Here is a 12,714-nt window from a genome sequence, read left to right on the forward strand (position 1 = left end):
GTAAACGCTTTTTAATGTAAGAAATTTTCAACGCCTAAACACAAGTTTCCGCTATAAAAGGGAAAGCTCCTCCCACCCCCAGGCTCAAGAATAATCAGTTATCAATCAGCCGTCAATGAGCCAGCATGTTAGAGAGATAAGCAATTTTACAGTACATTTGTGACTTGTAGTGTGGCAGTGTTATGATTATAATTACAAATTTGGCCCGGAGTGGGGGGAGCTTTCCCTTTTATAAGAACAGATTTAACGCTTAATGTAATAACGGACTTAACGCTTAATGTAATAATGGACTTAACGCTTAATGTAATAACGCTTTAATCTTTCTGTTCAATGGGCGCATCGCCAAGGGCGTGCCCAAGGGACAACCACCACGCATCCCCATCCCCCTCGACGCCAAAAACTTTTGATCGTCAAATCTACCTTTTCCGTATAATATCTTAGCTGCGCAACAACCCTCGGCAAATCCAGTTTTTATCGGGGTCAAACGGTTATAAAAGGTACTCTGAATGCGTTTGCCATGTGCCACTTCCGGTGTCAGGGTACCTGTGCGCCGTGTGTGTATTTTATTTCCGGTACCTGTCCGTCCGTCGAATTGTATAATGTTTTCATGGTTATTCTACGCTACAAATATGTCTCTACAAAACAACTTGTAGAATTGAAATGAGGAGTCTTAAAGTAAATGTGTCGGGAACACTTAAAACAAATATTGGAATAGATACTGTTTAGACATTTATCTATATGGATATCTCCGAAAAGAAAGAAATTGTGTTGAACGAAGAGAAAGAAGAAGAAGAAGAAGAAGAAGAAGAAGAAGAAGAAGAAGATGATGATGATGATAATGATATTCTGGTTGAAGACCAAGAGAAGGAAGGTAGTATTTTAGTTAACAAAGTGGAGAAGGAATATCAGTCAATTACTCCCAAAGCGGGAAAGATACAGCTTATCCTCCCTCCTTCGAGCGCCTTTGTTTTTTTACCCGTGTCCGTAGGATGTTTTTCGAAAGGCGCATCTAGAGAAGATTTGAATGAAAAAATTGAATCATCTTACTAACAGTTGAAACTCTCCTTAAAGTTGGTTCGAATACGGTTTTTCTTTGGTTGAAATTTCCAATCATTTTTTACTCGGATAACTCTTAACTGACAACTTTTTCCCTGCCCACATTTTACCTGACAACATTTCATCCTGTTAACTTTCTTATCTTTACCTATCTGAAAAAAATAGTAGTTTTGATTGATTGATAAGCTTTGAATGATGCTGATAAGTAATGATGACAATGATGTGATGATTATGATGGTGATGATTTTGATAAGTAAAATGATGAAAAGAAAGGTTCTTTAACCACTACCAGTAACCTCCCCCCTCCCCCCCAACACACACACAAACGCATCCCTTCCAATATTCTGCATTCTGACCGAACTCATTGCTCGGTTTTAAGACAAGACCCATCTTTATATGTCGTACAAATCACACATCACTTTTCCTTGGTCTGGTTTTAGACAAAGAGCTGACTTACACGGTGGAGGATGCGATCGACAGACTGGGCTACGGCTTATTTCAGATCAAGCTCTTGCTTATGATCGGTTTTGCTTGGGTATGTAAATCGATTTCTGGGCTTTAAGCTCATAGAATTGCCGCTGCTTTCATATCGATTTACTTTAGAAGCAGCCCTGTCTTAGGCGATCTTGCTAAGGCTGTTAGAAGGGTTCATGACTTTGACGGCGGGAGAGAGCCGGCAGGGGGGAAGGGTGGATTATTTTTTTATAAAAAGGTAATCCGCTTTGAGTATTACATCGTGTGTTTTATATCCATATGCATGTATCATGTATGCCGTGGTTATTATGTATGTCGTGTGTATTTTGTATCGTGATATTTTCATGACATCTCTCAGATGGCAGACTCCATGGAAATCACCATACTCGCTATCATGTGTCCCGCTATTCGCTGCGAATGGAATCTTTCCACGTGGGCTGAAGCCTTGATTACAACGGTAACTCTTTTAATGCGCTGTCACACGCACGGTCACTCTTTTAATGCGCTGTCACACGTACGACTCTTTTAAGGCGCTGTCACACGTACGGTAAGTCTTTTAAGGCGCTGTCACACGCACGGTCACTCTTTTAAAGGCGCTGTCACACGTACGGTAACTCTTTTAAGGCGCTGTCACACGTACGGTAACTCTTTTAAGGCGCTGTCACACGCACGGTCACTCTTTTAAAGGCGCTGTCACACGTCAGTAAGTCTTTTAAGGCGCTGTCACACGTATGGTAACTCTTTTAAGGCGCTGTCACACGTACGGTAACTCTTTTAAGGCGCTGTCACACGAACTGTAACTCTTTTAAGGCGCTGGTAACTCTTTTAATGCGCTGTCACACGCACGGTCACTCTTTTAAGGCGCTGTCACACACACGGTCACTCTTTTAAAGGCGCTGTCACACGTACGACTCTTTTAAGGCGCTGTCACACGTACGGTAACTCTTTTAAGGCGCTGTCATACGTACGGTAACTCTTTTAAGGCGCTGTCACACACACGGTCACTCTTTTAAAGGCGCTGTCACACGTACAGTCACTCTTTTAAGGCGCTGTCACACGTACAGTCACTCTTTTAAGGCGCTGTCACACGCACGGTCACTTTTTTAAAGGCGCTGTCACACGTACAGTAAGTCTTTCAAGGCGCTGTCACACGTACGGTAACTCTTTTAAGGCGCTGTCACACGTACGGTAACTCTTTTAAGGCGCTGTCACACACACGGTCACTCTTTTAAAGGCGCTGTCACACGTACAGTCACTCTTTTAAGGCGCTGTCACACGTACAGTCACTCTTTTAAGGCGCTGTCACACGCACGGTCACTCTTTTAAAGGCGCTGTCACACGTACAGTAAGTCTTTCAAGGCGCTGTCACACGTACGGTAACTCTTTTAAGGCGCTGGTAACTCTTTTAAGGCGCTGTCATACGTACGGTAACTCTTTTAAGGCGCTGTCACACGTACGGTAACTCTTTTAAGGCGCTGTCACACACACGGTCACTCTTTTAAAGGCGCTGTCACACGTACAGTCACTCTTTTAAGGCGCTGTCACACGTACAGTCACTCTTTTAAGGCGCTGTCACACGCACGGTCACTCTTTTAAAGGCGCTGTCACACGTACAGTAAGTCTTTTAAGGCGCTGTCACACGTACTGTAACTCTTTTAAGGCGCTGGTAACTCTTTTAGGCGCTGTTACACGTACGGTAAATCTTTTAAGTCGCTGTCACACGTACGGTAACTCTTTTTAGGCGCTTTCACGACCACGTTTTTTAATGCAACTTGTCTCGCAAAAAATAATTGCTTAGTCGCCGTGCCATGTTACATGCCAAGGTTTTTTTTACCGCTTTTCGTGCTTCTATAAGAAAAGAAAAAAAAATGATTCAAAACAACACCGGTAAAAACGCGCAAGAGACTTATATTTTTTAGACATTTTTTTTAAAGAACAAGTTGCAAGAGAAAAGGCACACGTGCAACAGGGCCTTTAAATATTACGATATGCAGAAGTCGCAAATTTGGCGATTCTTAAAAAAGAAGAGACTTAATACGTGGTCACGCGCCCATCACAAATAGGCTACGCACCTGACTCACGGGGAAAATTGGTGGAATTAATAAACACATCTAGATGCCTTTTTTTTATCTCTGTGTTGTTCTCCCCTTAACTGATATTTTTTCAAATACTGAAGTAAGACACACTTGCAGGTTGTTTTTGCTGGGATGACAGTCAGTACGTTCTTTTGGGGCTATGTGTCAGATAGATATGGCCGTCGAAAGGTAATGGCAATGGTACTTAAATAGAGCAGAGACAATGGCAATGGTACTTAAAGAGGGATTACCATCTGCTAATGATCTTGGCATTTCAAACTGCTGATCTTTTTTTTTATGTCCTACCAGGATGTCATCTTATCTGGTTCACGCCTTATCTTGTTTTGATCACCTTTGTTTCCCTGCCAGGAGGTCATCTGGTGCACGCTGGTCGTGTTTGTAGGAGGCTTCACAAGCACATTTTCTCCTAATTACTACTGGATGGTCTTCCTCAGGGGCGTAGTCGGTGTTGGGATGGGTGGGGTCGCACAATGGTAAGTCCAGTAAAATTCAGACCAACCTTCGTCCAAGTTTGCTCTTTATCAAGGAGTGTCAGAGAGGCGTGGCAGAGATGTAACAGGCCTCGAAATATTCGATATTTGGGAGAGGTGAGGGCATTAGCCCCTAGTGCCGCACCCCCTGCTACGTCCTGCGTGATAGGGCGCGCTAATAATCAAAAGTAAATGGACCTAGATCCTATGGATAACGCTCTGGAAACGATCAAGGAACATACCGAAATTTTAAAAAAGAGATAGCCTCCAAGTGGAACTAAGTGAAAACCCCAAATTAAAGGGAGAATTTAAGAAAAAGGTTTGATATATTAAACGTGTTGATGTTTTTCTAAATCGTGTTACAGTATTAATCTGTGGATGGAGTTTCTACCTTTTAAAAACAGAGGGGGGCTCATCAGCGTCTTGTCGGTGAGTAATGCTTTTTTTTTGGTTGGGGGTGTAATTTCCGAATCAAGACAATTTTTTGTTTCTTCTACCTACTTAAATCTTCATGAATTCATGTGAGAACACACAATGTTCGGTCTTTTGCATGTTTGTGACCTTCTTGCAATTCTTGGCGAGATCATGGAATCGAGACTCTTGTGTTAATGCTTAAAATTGTGTTTTCACATGGAGCACGAAATCAGCTTTACGTTTTCACGAAAGCCTCGTCTCCATGCACTCGCCTCAGTCCCCTAATGATCTATTGAACCTGGGCTATTGTTTTCTTGCCCTCCCCTGCTCGCGTGGTCTGTCGGGCGAACTCAACTTTACGTTTTCTCGAAAGCCTCGCCTCCATGCACTCGACCCAGTAGTCCCCTCATGATCTATTGAACCTGGGCTATTGTTTTCTTACCCGCCCAAGCTCGCGTGGTCTGTCGGACAAACTCAACTTTACGTTTTCTCGAAAGCCTCGCCTCCATGCACTCGCCTCAGTAGTCCCCTCATGATCTATTGAACCTGGGCTATTGCTTTTTTACCCTCCCCAGCTCGCGTGGTCTTTCGGGACGTGTCTAGAGATCGCAATAGCTGTTCTTGTGATGCCGTCTCTTGGCTGGAGATGGCTACTCTTTCTGTCGTCACTTCCGCTTATCGTTTTTCTAGGTTTTATGAAGGTAAACAAAAGTATAAAAGTTCTCACCAGACCCCCTACCCCTTTCTCCCCCCTCCCCCCAGGACTAGCCATACCTCCTCAATCGTAACAACTACAGTAAACAAATATTTAAGAAGAAGCAACAGTCACCGTCCTTTTTGTGCTCATTTAGTTTTGGGAAGGAGACCTGGCGAGCCCAGTGATAGCAGGAAAGACTAGGTTAGGGATGGGAGGGTGGGGAAAAGAGAATGTGGACCAAGTCCCAAGGGCACGCCGAGGCAACATGGGAGGAAAACGGTAGGAGCGCCCAACGAGAGGAGACGCAAAGAGCAATCACTAATGATAAGTTTAACTTATTCACACTAATGAGTCCGGTGGGAATAGGAGATCGTCAAGCTTTTGCTGTTTGCAACTATACTCGGAAATAAAAATGACAGACATTGTCTAAATTCGAGACAACCCCGATATAGGCCGAATAATTCCAATAGTTAGTTTCTATTGCCTCTCTTTCTTGCTGGGTAAGAGGGCTCCGAAAAGCTTTATCCATCCATGGGGGTGGGGGGGGGGGCTTCTTAAGATTTTTTAGTCAAAATCCGCCCTTGCCCCCCCCGGGATATGTAATGAGCACCCCCTTATTGTCTCTCCAGTATATCCCCGAGTCTCCGCGGTTTTGCATAAGTGCAGGAGATCACGAGCGAGCCCTAAGTATCCTAAAAACGATTGCTAAGGACAATAAAGGGACACTTCCCGAAGGCAAACTCGTAGCTTCTGATACTCCCAAGGTAACATAATCATTATTCCCAAGGTAACATAATACCAGGGCCGTAGCAGGGGATGGGGCACTGGGGGCATGTCCTCCCCAATATTTTCAAAATTTATAAGGAAATGACCAGTAGGGGCGTGCCCCCCCCCCCCCAAGAATTTCTTTATGTTTCTGTATCGTGCCCCTCCAATATTTTGAGGCCAGCTACATACATAATTATTTACTGTAAAATACCGTAGATTACGAGTACTTTTTAAAAGATATAGATTTCGTAAACGGTATCGCATATTTTTCGGATCACCGTTTGGCCAATCTTGCTGTAAAGCGACTACAAAATGTTTTAGTCGATTCAATAGAATGTCGTTATATTATATTTTATGACAGAGATCCCACGAGCTATGATCGTATTGGAGAGCTTCGAAATGTCGATAGTTTTTTTTTTTTTTTTTCAAAATAATTCACGTTAGCTACCTTCCTATCCTGCCCTCTCGTGCCTGACTGTTGGCTTCTTTTTATTGTCGCAGGTTCATCGAGGAAATTTTCTTGATCTTTTTAGTGCCAATTACAGGGTATCTACAATATTGTTATGGTTTATATGGTGAGTTTTTCGTCTGCCTGTCTGCCAATCTGCCTGCTTGCAGACGAATTTAATGTTTGTGTTTGTTCCTAGGTTTAGTAGTCATTTCATAATTTATGGCATCGCACTCATCACGACCGAAATGTTCTCACGTGAAGACCGCTGTCGAGGTGAGTGTTCAGGGTGTTTCAGGTGAATGTTCAGGGTGTTTCGGATGAGTGTTCCGGGTGTTTCGGGTGAGTGTTCCGGGTGTTTCGGGTGAGTGTTCCGGGTGTTTCAGGTGAGTTTCCAGGGTGTTTCGGGTGAGTTTCCAGGGTGTTTCGGGCGAGTGTTCAGGGTGTTTCGGGTGAGTGTTCCGGGTGTTTCTGGCGAGTTTCCAGGGTGTTTCGGGCGAGTGTTCAGGGTGTTTCGGGCGAGTGTTCAGGGTGTTTCGGGTGAGTGTTCCGGGTGTTTCTGGCGAGTGTTAAAGGTGTTTCGGGCGAGTGTTCAGGGTGTTTCGGGCGAGTGTTCAGGGTGTTTCGGGTGAGTGTTCCGGGTGTTTCGGGTGAGTGTTCCGGGTGTTTCGGGTGAGTGTTCCGGGTGTTTCGGGTGAGTGTTCCGGGTGTTTCGGGTGAGTGTTCCGGGTGTTTCGGGTGAGTGTTCCGGGTGTTTCAGGTGAGTTTCCAGGGTGTTTCGGGTGAGTGTTCAGGGTGTTTCAGGTGAGTGTTCAGGCTGTTTTCGGGTGGGTGTTCAGGGTGTTTCGGGTGAGTGTTCAGGGTGTTTCGGGTGAGTGTTCAGGGTGTTTCGGGTGAGTTTTCAGGGTGTTTCGGGTGAGTGTTCAGAGTGTTTCGGGTGAGTGTTCAGGGTGTTTCAGGTGAGTGTTCAGGGTGTTTCGGGTGAGTGTTCAGGGTGTGTCTTCTACATGTTCAGGGTGTGTTTTGTGATTGTCCAATGTGCATCTTATAAGTGCGCAAGGTGTGTCTGGTAAGTGCGCAAGGTGTGTCTGGTAAGTGCGCAAGGTGTGTCTGGTAAGTGCGCAAGGTGTGTCGTGTTCAGGGTGTGTCTTTTACATGTTCAGGGTGTGTTATGTGAGTGTTCAAAGTGTGTCTAATAAGTGCGCAAGGTGTGTCTGGTAAGTGTGCAAAGTGTGTCGTGTTCAGGGTGTGTCTTTTACATGTTTAGGGTGTGTAATGTGAGTGTCCAAAGTGTGTCTAATAAGTGCGCAAGGTGTGTCTGGTAAGTGTGCAAGGTGTGTCTGGTAAGTGTGCAAGGTGTGTCATTTGAGTGTTAAGGATGTGTCATGTAAGCAAAGATGGTGTGTCTCTTGAGTGTTCAACCTATTTTCCTTGTTTATTTGTTTGGCAGGTATTTTATTTAGTGAAGAAGAAAGACGCATAGATGGTCAAGGCGGATGCAAGCAGCTTGGCACACACGACTACCTGCATTACTTTGTGGTTATGTCAGGGGATTTACTAGGTAGTTTATGTCACGTACTCTCATGTCACGTACTCTCATGTCACGTAATCTCATGTCACGTTCTCTCATGTCACGTAACCTCGTATTATGTCAGGGGATTTACTAGGTAGTTCATGTCACGTACTCTCATGTCACGTAATCTCATGTCACGTAATCTCATGTCACGTTCTCTCATGTCACGTAATCTCGTATTATGTCAGGGGATTTACTAGGTAGTTCATGTCACGTACTCTCATGTAATGTACTCTCATGTCACGTAATCTCATGTCACGTTCTCTCATGTCACGTAATCTCGTATTATGTCAGGGGATTTACTAGGTAGTCCATGTCACGTACTCTCATGTCACGTAATCTCATGTCACGTAATCTCATGTCACGTTCTCTCATGTCACGTAATCTCGTATTATGTCAGGGGATTTACTAGGTAGTTCATGTCACGTACTCTCATGTAATGTACTCTCATGTCACGTAATCTCATGTCACGTTCTCTCATGTCACATAATCTCGTATTATGTCAGGGGATTTACTAGGTAGTCCATGTCACGTACTCTCATGTCATGTACTCTCATGTCACGTAATCTCATGTCACGTAATCTCATGACACGTAATCTCGTATTATATCAGGGGAGTTACTAGGTAGTCCATGACACGTACTGTCACGACACGTACTCTCCTGTAACGTAATCTTTAGTCATATCAGAGGACTTACTGGTTAACTCATGTCTCGTAATCTCATGTCATGCATCATGTCAATTTAAAAGTTACCTCCTGCGTGATGTCGATGCATTTTTAGATTTGACAAAGTATGAACATCATTGCAGTGCCGTAGCAGACCTCGAAATGTTCGGGGGCACAATACAGAAACATTAAGGAAATATTTGGGGGCACTGCCACGCCCCTACTGGTCATTTCCTTCATGTCAAGAAAATTTAGCCAAAAATTGTCGTTTTCCCAGACGCGGTCACTTCCATATAAGGAAATTAATATATTCCTTATTTGGAAAACCTGCACGATTCTTGTCATTTTTAAGGCTGCCGTACCGCAGGTGCTTCGCAAACTTTATGAATTGTATTTAGAAGAGAAAAACAGTGACCGTGACCATTTTTAGTGAATGGAGCAAGCCTCTGAAAAGAAACTAAAATTCCTCGGTACCAGACCCCTAAATCGACAACGGTTTCTTCATATGATAACTTTTGAAAATATTTGAGGGTCACGTGACCCAAGTGCCCCACCCCCTGCTACAGCCCTGGTCATTTGATCTGTTCTATCTGTTCTTTGTCTAGCGCTTGCTAAAAATGAATCAGAGCCAATTACATAATCTGCTCATTTATGATATACGGCTATTGATGACACATTGGCTATTTGTGGTGGCGAGTTTTCCATGTTAGCGAGTCATGTTAGACCGTTCATCAAATCATGCTATTTCATTGCGTTTATAGTATCTTGAGGATGTGAACTTCTTCCAGGTCTATTGCTGTGCTTTTTGACGATCGATAGACTGGGCCGGAAGAAGGTGCAGGCCATTGCTTTCTTCTTTAACTTCGTCTTCCTAGCGCTTCTATTTATTTGTACCGAAAGGTAAGGGATTGACTGGAAACAAATTGTCTATACACGAACGTGCGCGAGAGGCTGAGGGGGGGGGGGGGGGGTTAATGTCTAGCGTCTAATTTCTCCAGTTTGCTATTTTAAATTGGCGAGAGTGTAATAACTTGCAGTGTGTGTGTTTAGCCGTTCTAGTACCACTTTCTTCCTGTACGGATCACGACTGTTCATCAGTGTTGCTGATCTCGCGGGCTATGTTTACACGCCAGAGGTGAGTGCGTAAAATAATGTTAAAATCTGAGACATCCTGATAGCCTACAACTTACATAACGTCTTTCCCTATAATTTAATGAAATTGATACGTCTTTATTAGTCCAAAATCTTCTGCCATACTGTATGCAACTCGGGTATTACTTGGTGTTTACTGTAACCAGGGGGCTTTTAACTGATTTTTTTATCTAGGTATACCCTACGGCAATACGAGGGATTGGGCTCGGCGCGTGTAATGGAATCGCTAGGATTGGTTGCATGCTGACGCCATACGTTGCCATGGTGAGTCAACTTTGAGTAATTGTGCGAACAGGCAGAGGCTAAAATTAAAAATAGGCCTTTCGCGGTTAGAAAGACAAAATTGGGAGGCCTGTGGTTTACGGGCCACCTGAGAGAGGTACATATGGGGATGTTTTGGAGGGAATGCTACGAAGTATTAAATAAACTTTACGAATTGTTGCTGTCTTGTGTGTATAGTTGTTTACTTGCTTTTGGCGGAAAGAAGAAACGCGCACGCCCGTTTTAGATTCTCTGAGGTGAAACCCCAGCCTTCCCGAGTTTTGTAAATAGGATATTTAATAACAGTAAAAATTAACCCTATCCAAAATAGAAACACCTTAATCTTATTCCGTTAAGAATGGCTTGTTTCATTTTTTCCAGGTTCTGATGCCTTTGTCTGTTAACATATCCCTATCATTCTACGCTGGTTTCGCTGTGTTAGGCGTGGTCGCCTGCGTTATGTTGCCCATAGAAACGAAAGATAGACTAGTCTGACGTGGTACAGCGAGAAATAGATGCTATTTAAAGTTGTTGCCATGGCAGTTTGTGATTGTGCCAGCAACACGATATTGGTTCATACAGGAGCTTTTTTTACTTAGATGGAATGCATTGCGCGCCCAGTTCTGCGCACAATCGCGCTGTTTTTTTTGTTGGAAAAAAAATGCGCAATTGATCGTGCACTCAGTAAAATTACATGGTTTGCTTAAAAAGATACACAATTTCCCGATTTTGCTTTTTTAATCAGTTTTTGTTATGTTGCACACGATTGTCACGGTGGTCACGTGGTCCTCCTCTCTCCCACGGGCTCGAATTAGTAACGTTCCTATCAGTGGCGGATCCGGGGTGGTGACGGGGGTGACGTCATTTCCCTTGTTGGGCGAAAAAAAAAAGCATTGTTGAAAAAAAAAACATAAATCGTTGCAAATTGTTACAGCCGAATTAGATGTATCGTGATGCTATTCACCGGACGAAAACTAGACAATCGTTCGCGACAGAAAGCCAGGCCACTGCACTACGCGAAACAGGGCAGTAATTATGAATCAGAATTGTCTGACTGGCGGAACAGAAAAACCGAAGACCTCATAAGGGTTAGCACTTTTCAACAACAATTTTTCAACCCTAAAAGATAGCACATTGGGTGTGGTCGAAGCAATTTCTAACCCTAAGCTCTAAAATCACTGTGAGACCCCCTAAGGGATAGCAATATCATAAGAATTTTATAGCAGTTGGTTGAATCAAGAGAGCATAAGATATCTTATGCTCTCTTGGTTGAATTTAATGCCCTCAAAGATAGGGCGATCAACCCTATCGTCTACTTTTATGGAGAGCCCCCTGGCGGGCTTTGCTATACATAGAACTCGGCTGTAACGGATCAAGATGTGCCTTACTTATTTTTTTCTTTTTAGTATCTATATAACTTTTTTTCTAAATATATGCACTCGTATATATTACCACACGCTAGATGCAGCGCAACTGGCATTTGGCAACCGTCAAAATTGCCTCGTCCCCACGAGCGCAAAAACCGGAGGTCCCATCCGTCGCAGGGAGCGTCGAAACTTAGTCTGCACTAATCTCTAAAGGTTTTTTTGCCGAGGTCGAACACGTAGAATAGGGCAAAAAACGTGCCATTAACATCAAAAACAGAGCAAAAAAATTACATATCTCCGGGCAGAGAAAACTAGTTAAGGACTTTTTTTTACCCTTTCAAAATCTACGCAGCCACAGGTACTCGATATATTTTTTCGCTCGCTGGAATGACGTTGCCAAATTTATTGTGGTCAAGCATATTACCACGAAAATATTTGTTTTTCGCCCTATGGTCACCGTAAATATCAACAGGGACAAATAAAGAGCTTGGGCTACCTGTGGTGTTTCGTTTGCGCCTGCGAACTGGCATCCCTTCACCCTAAACTATGTAATGATCCGTCCCTCGTGGCGTGGAGAAACGCTTTTTCGCAACCGAAAAAGATCCCGCGAAGCCCCCGATACGCAAAAGAATCCATTTCCGAAAAAATGCTTGACACGTATATAGTACAAATTAAAAATATGGGGAAGTTTATTTGGGCCCTGCTAGACACCCTCCCCCCCACCTCCCTTTCCTGCGTTCATCTCTAGCTAAGAACCTGAACCTGTACCAGCTTTGCTTACTCTTTCACATCCTCTATCATCATTTTTAATCAATTCTTCTACCGCAAATGAAATGAACCGACATTTGTTCTCCTTCCTGTTCCCCTTATGGTCACCTTAGGTGGTGTTTGCCAAGATGAGGATGTATTAATGGCAAAATGCAAACACTTGACTTCAGCTAACAAGGAAGTTACTTATTTTGTGCTTGACTTCTGTTTTCATATCCGGAATGGCATTTTAAATTGAGCACTTTCTAACGTATTAGGTAGTCTACTGCTACTGTAACATTTGTTTTTATCCAAAGTTATAAAGTTATTATATTTGATACAATCATATCAAGGACAATAAAAAAGGGAATACTTTTATAAATCTTTAATGGTTTTTTATTGACCTAATATTGGTGATGTGATATGCGTATTCTTTCAATTCGTTTCATTCTTTGATTCCAGCGTTGCATTTCCCTTGTTTTTTGTCTCGATCCACTAAAGGCGCCTTTAGGTTCATTTAGTGGC

The 12,714-nt window shown here is 43.3% G+C and overlaps 1 protein-coding gene across 3 annotated transcripts; it reads left to right on the top strand.

Moving 5' to 3' along the window:
- The first annotated feature begins 569 nt into the window (after positions 1 to 569).
- LOC116617555 (synaptic vesicle 2-related protein) lies at positions 570 to 11,937 on the top strand. Of its 3 annotated transcripts, XM_048726931.1 has the most exons (15): positions 570 to 871; positions 1,497 to 1,591; positions 1,889 to 1,987; positions 3,723 to 3,794; positions 3,975 to 4,099; positions 4,462 to 4,525; positions 5,086 to 5,211; positions 5,837 to 5,971; positions 6,477 to 6,550; positions 6,623 to 6,699; positions 7,874 to 7,984; positions 9,451 to 9,562; positions 9,713 to 9,797; positions 9,989 to 10,078; positions 10,457 to 11,937. In XM_048726931.1, the coding sequence occupies exons 1-15, from the start codon at positions 739 to 741 to the stop codon at positions 10,568 to 10,570; spliced, it is 1,512 nt and encodes a 503-aa protein (XP_048582888.1). In that variant the 5' UTR covers positions 570 to 738; the 3' UTR covers positions 10,571 to 11,937. The 3 variants fall into 3 exon arrangements, with proteins under 3 accessions (XP_048582888.1, XP_032236213.1, XP_048582889.1); XM_032380322.2 differs by lacking the exon at positions 5,837 to 5,971; XM_048726932.1 differs by lacking the exon at positions 1,889 to 1,987.
- Positions 11,938 to 12,714: the final 777 nt, after the last annotated feature.

The sequence above is a fragment of the Nematostella vectensis genome, chromosome 4 (genome assembly GCF_932526225.1).
Source record: "Nematostella vectensis chromosome 4, jaNemVect1.1, whole genome shotgun sequence".
In the NCBI taxonomy this organism is placed as follows: Eukaryota; Metazoa; Cnidaria; class Anthozoa; order Actiniaria; family Edwardsiidae; genus Nematostella; species Nematostella vectensis.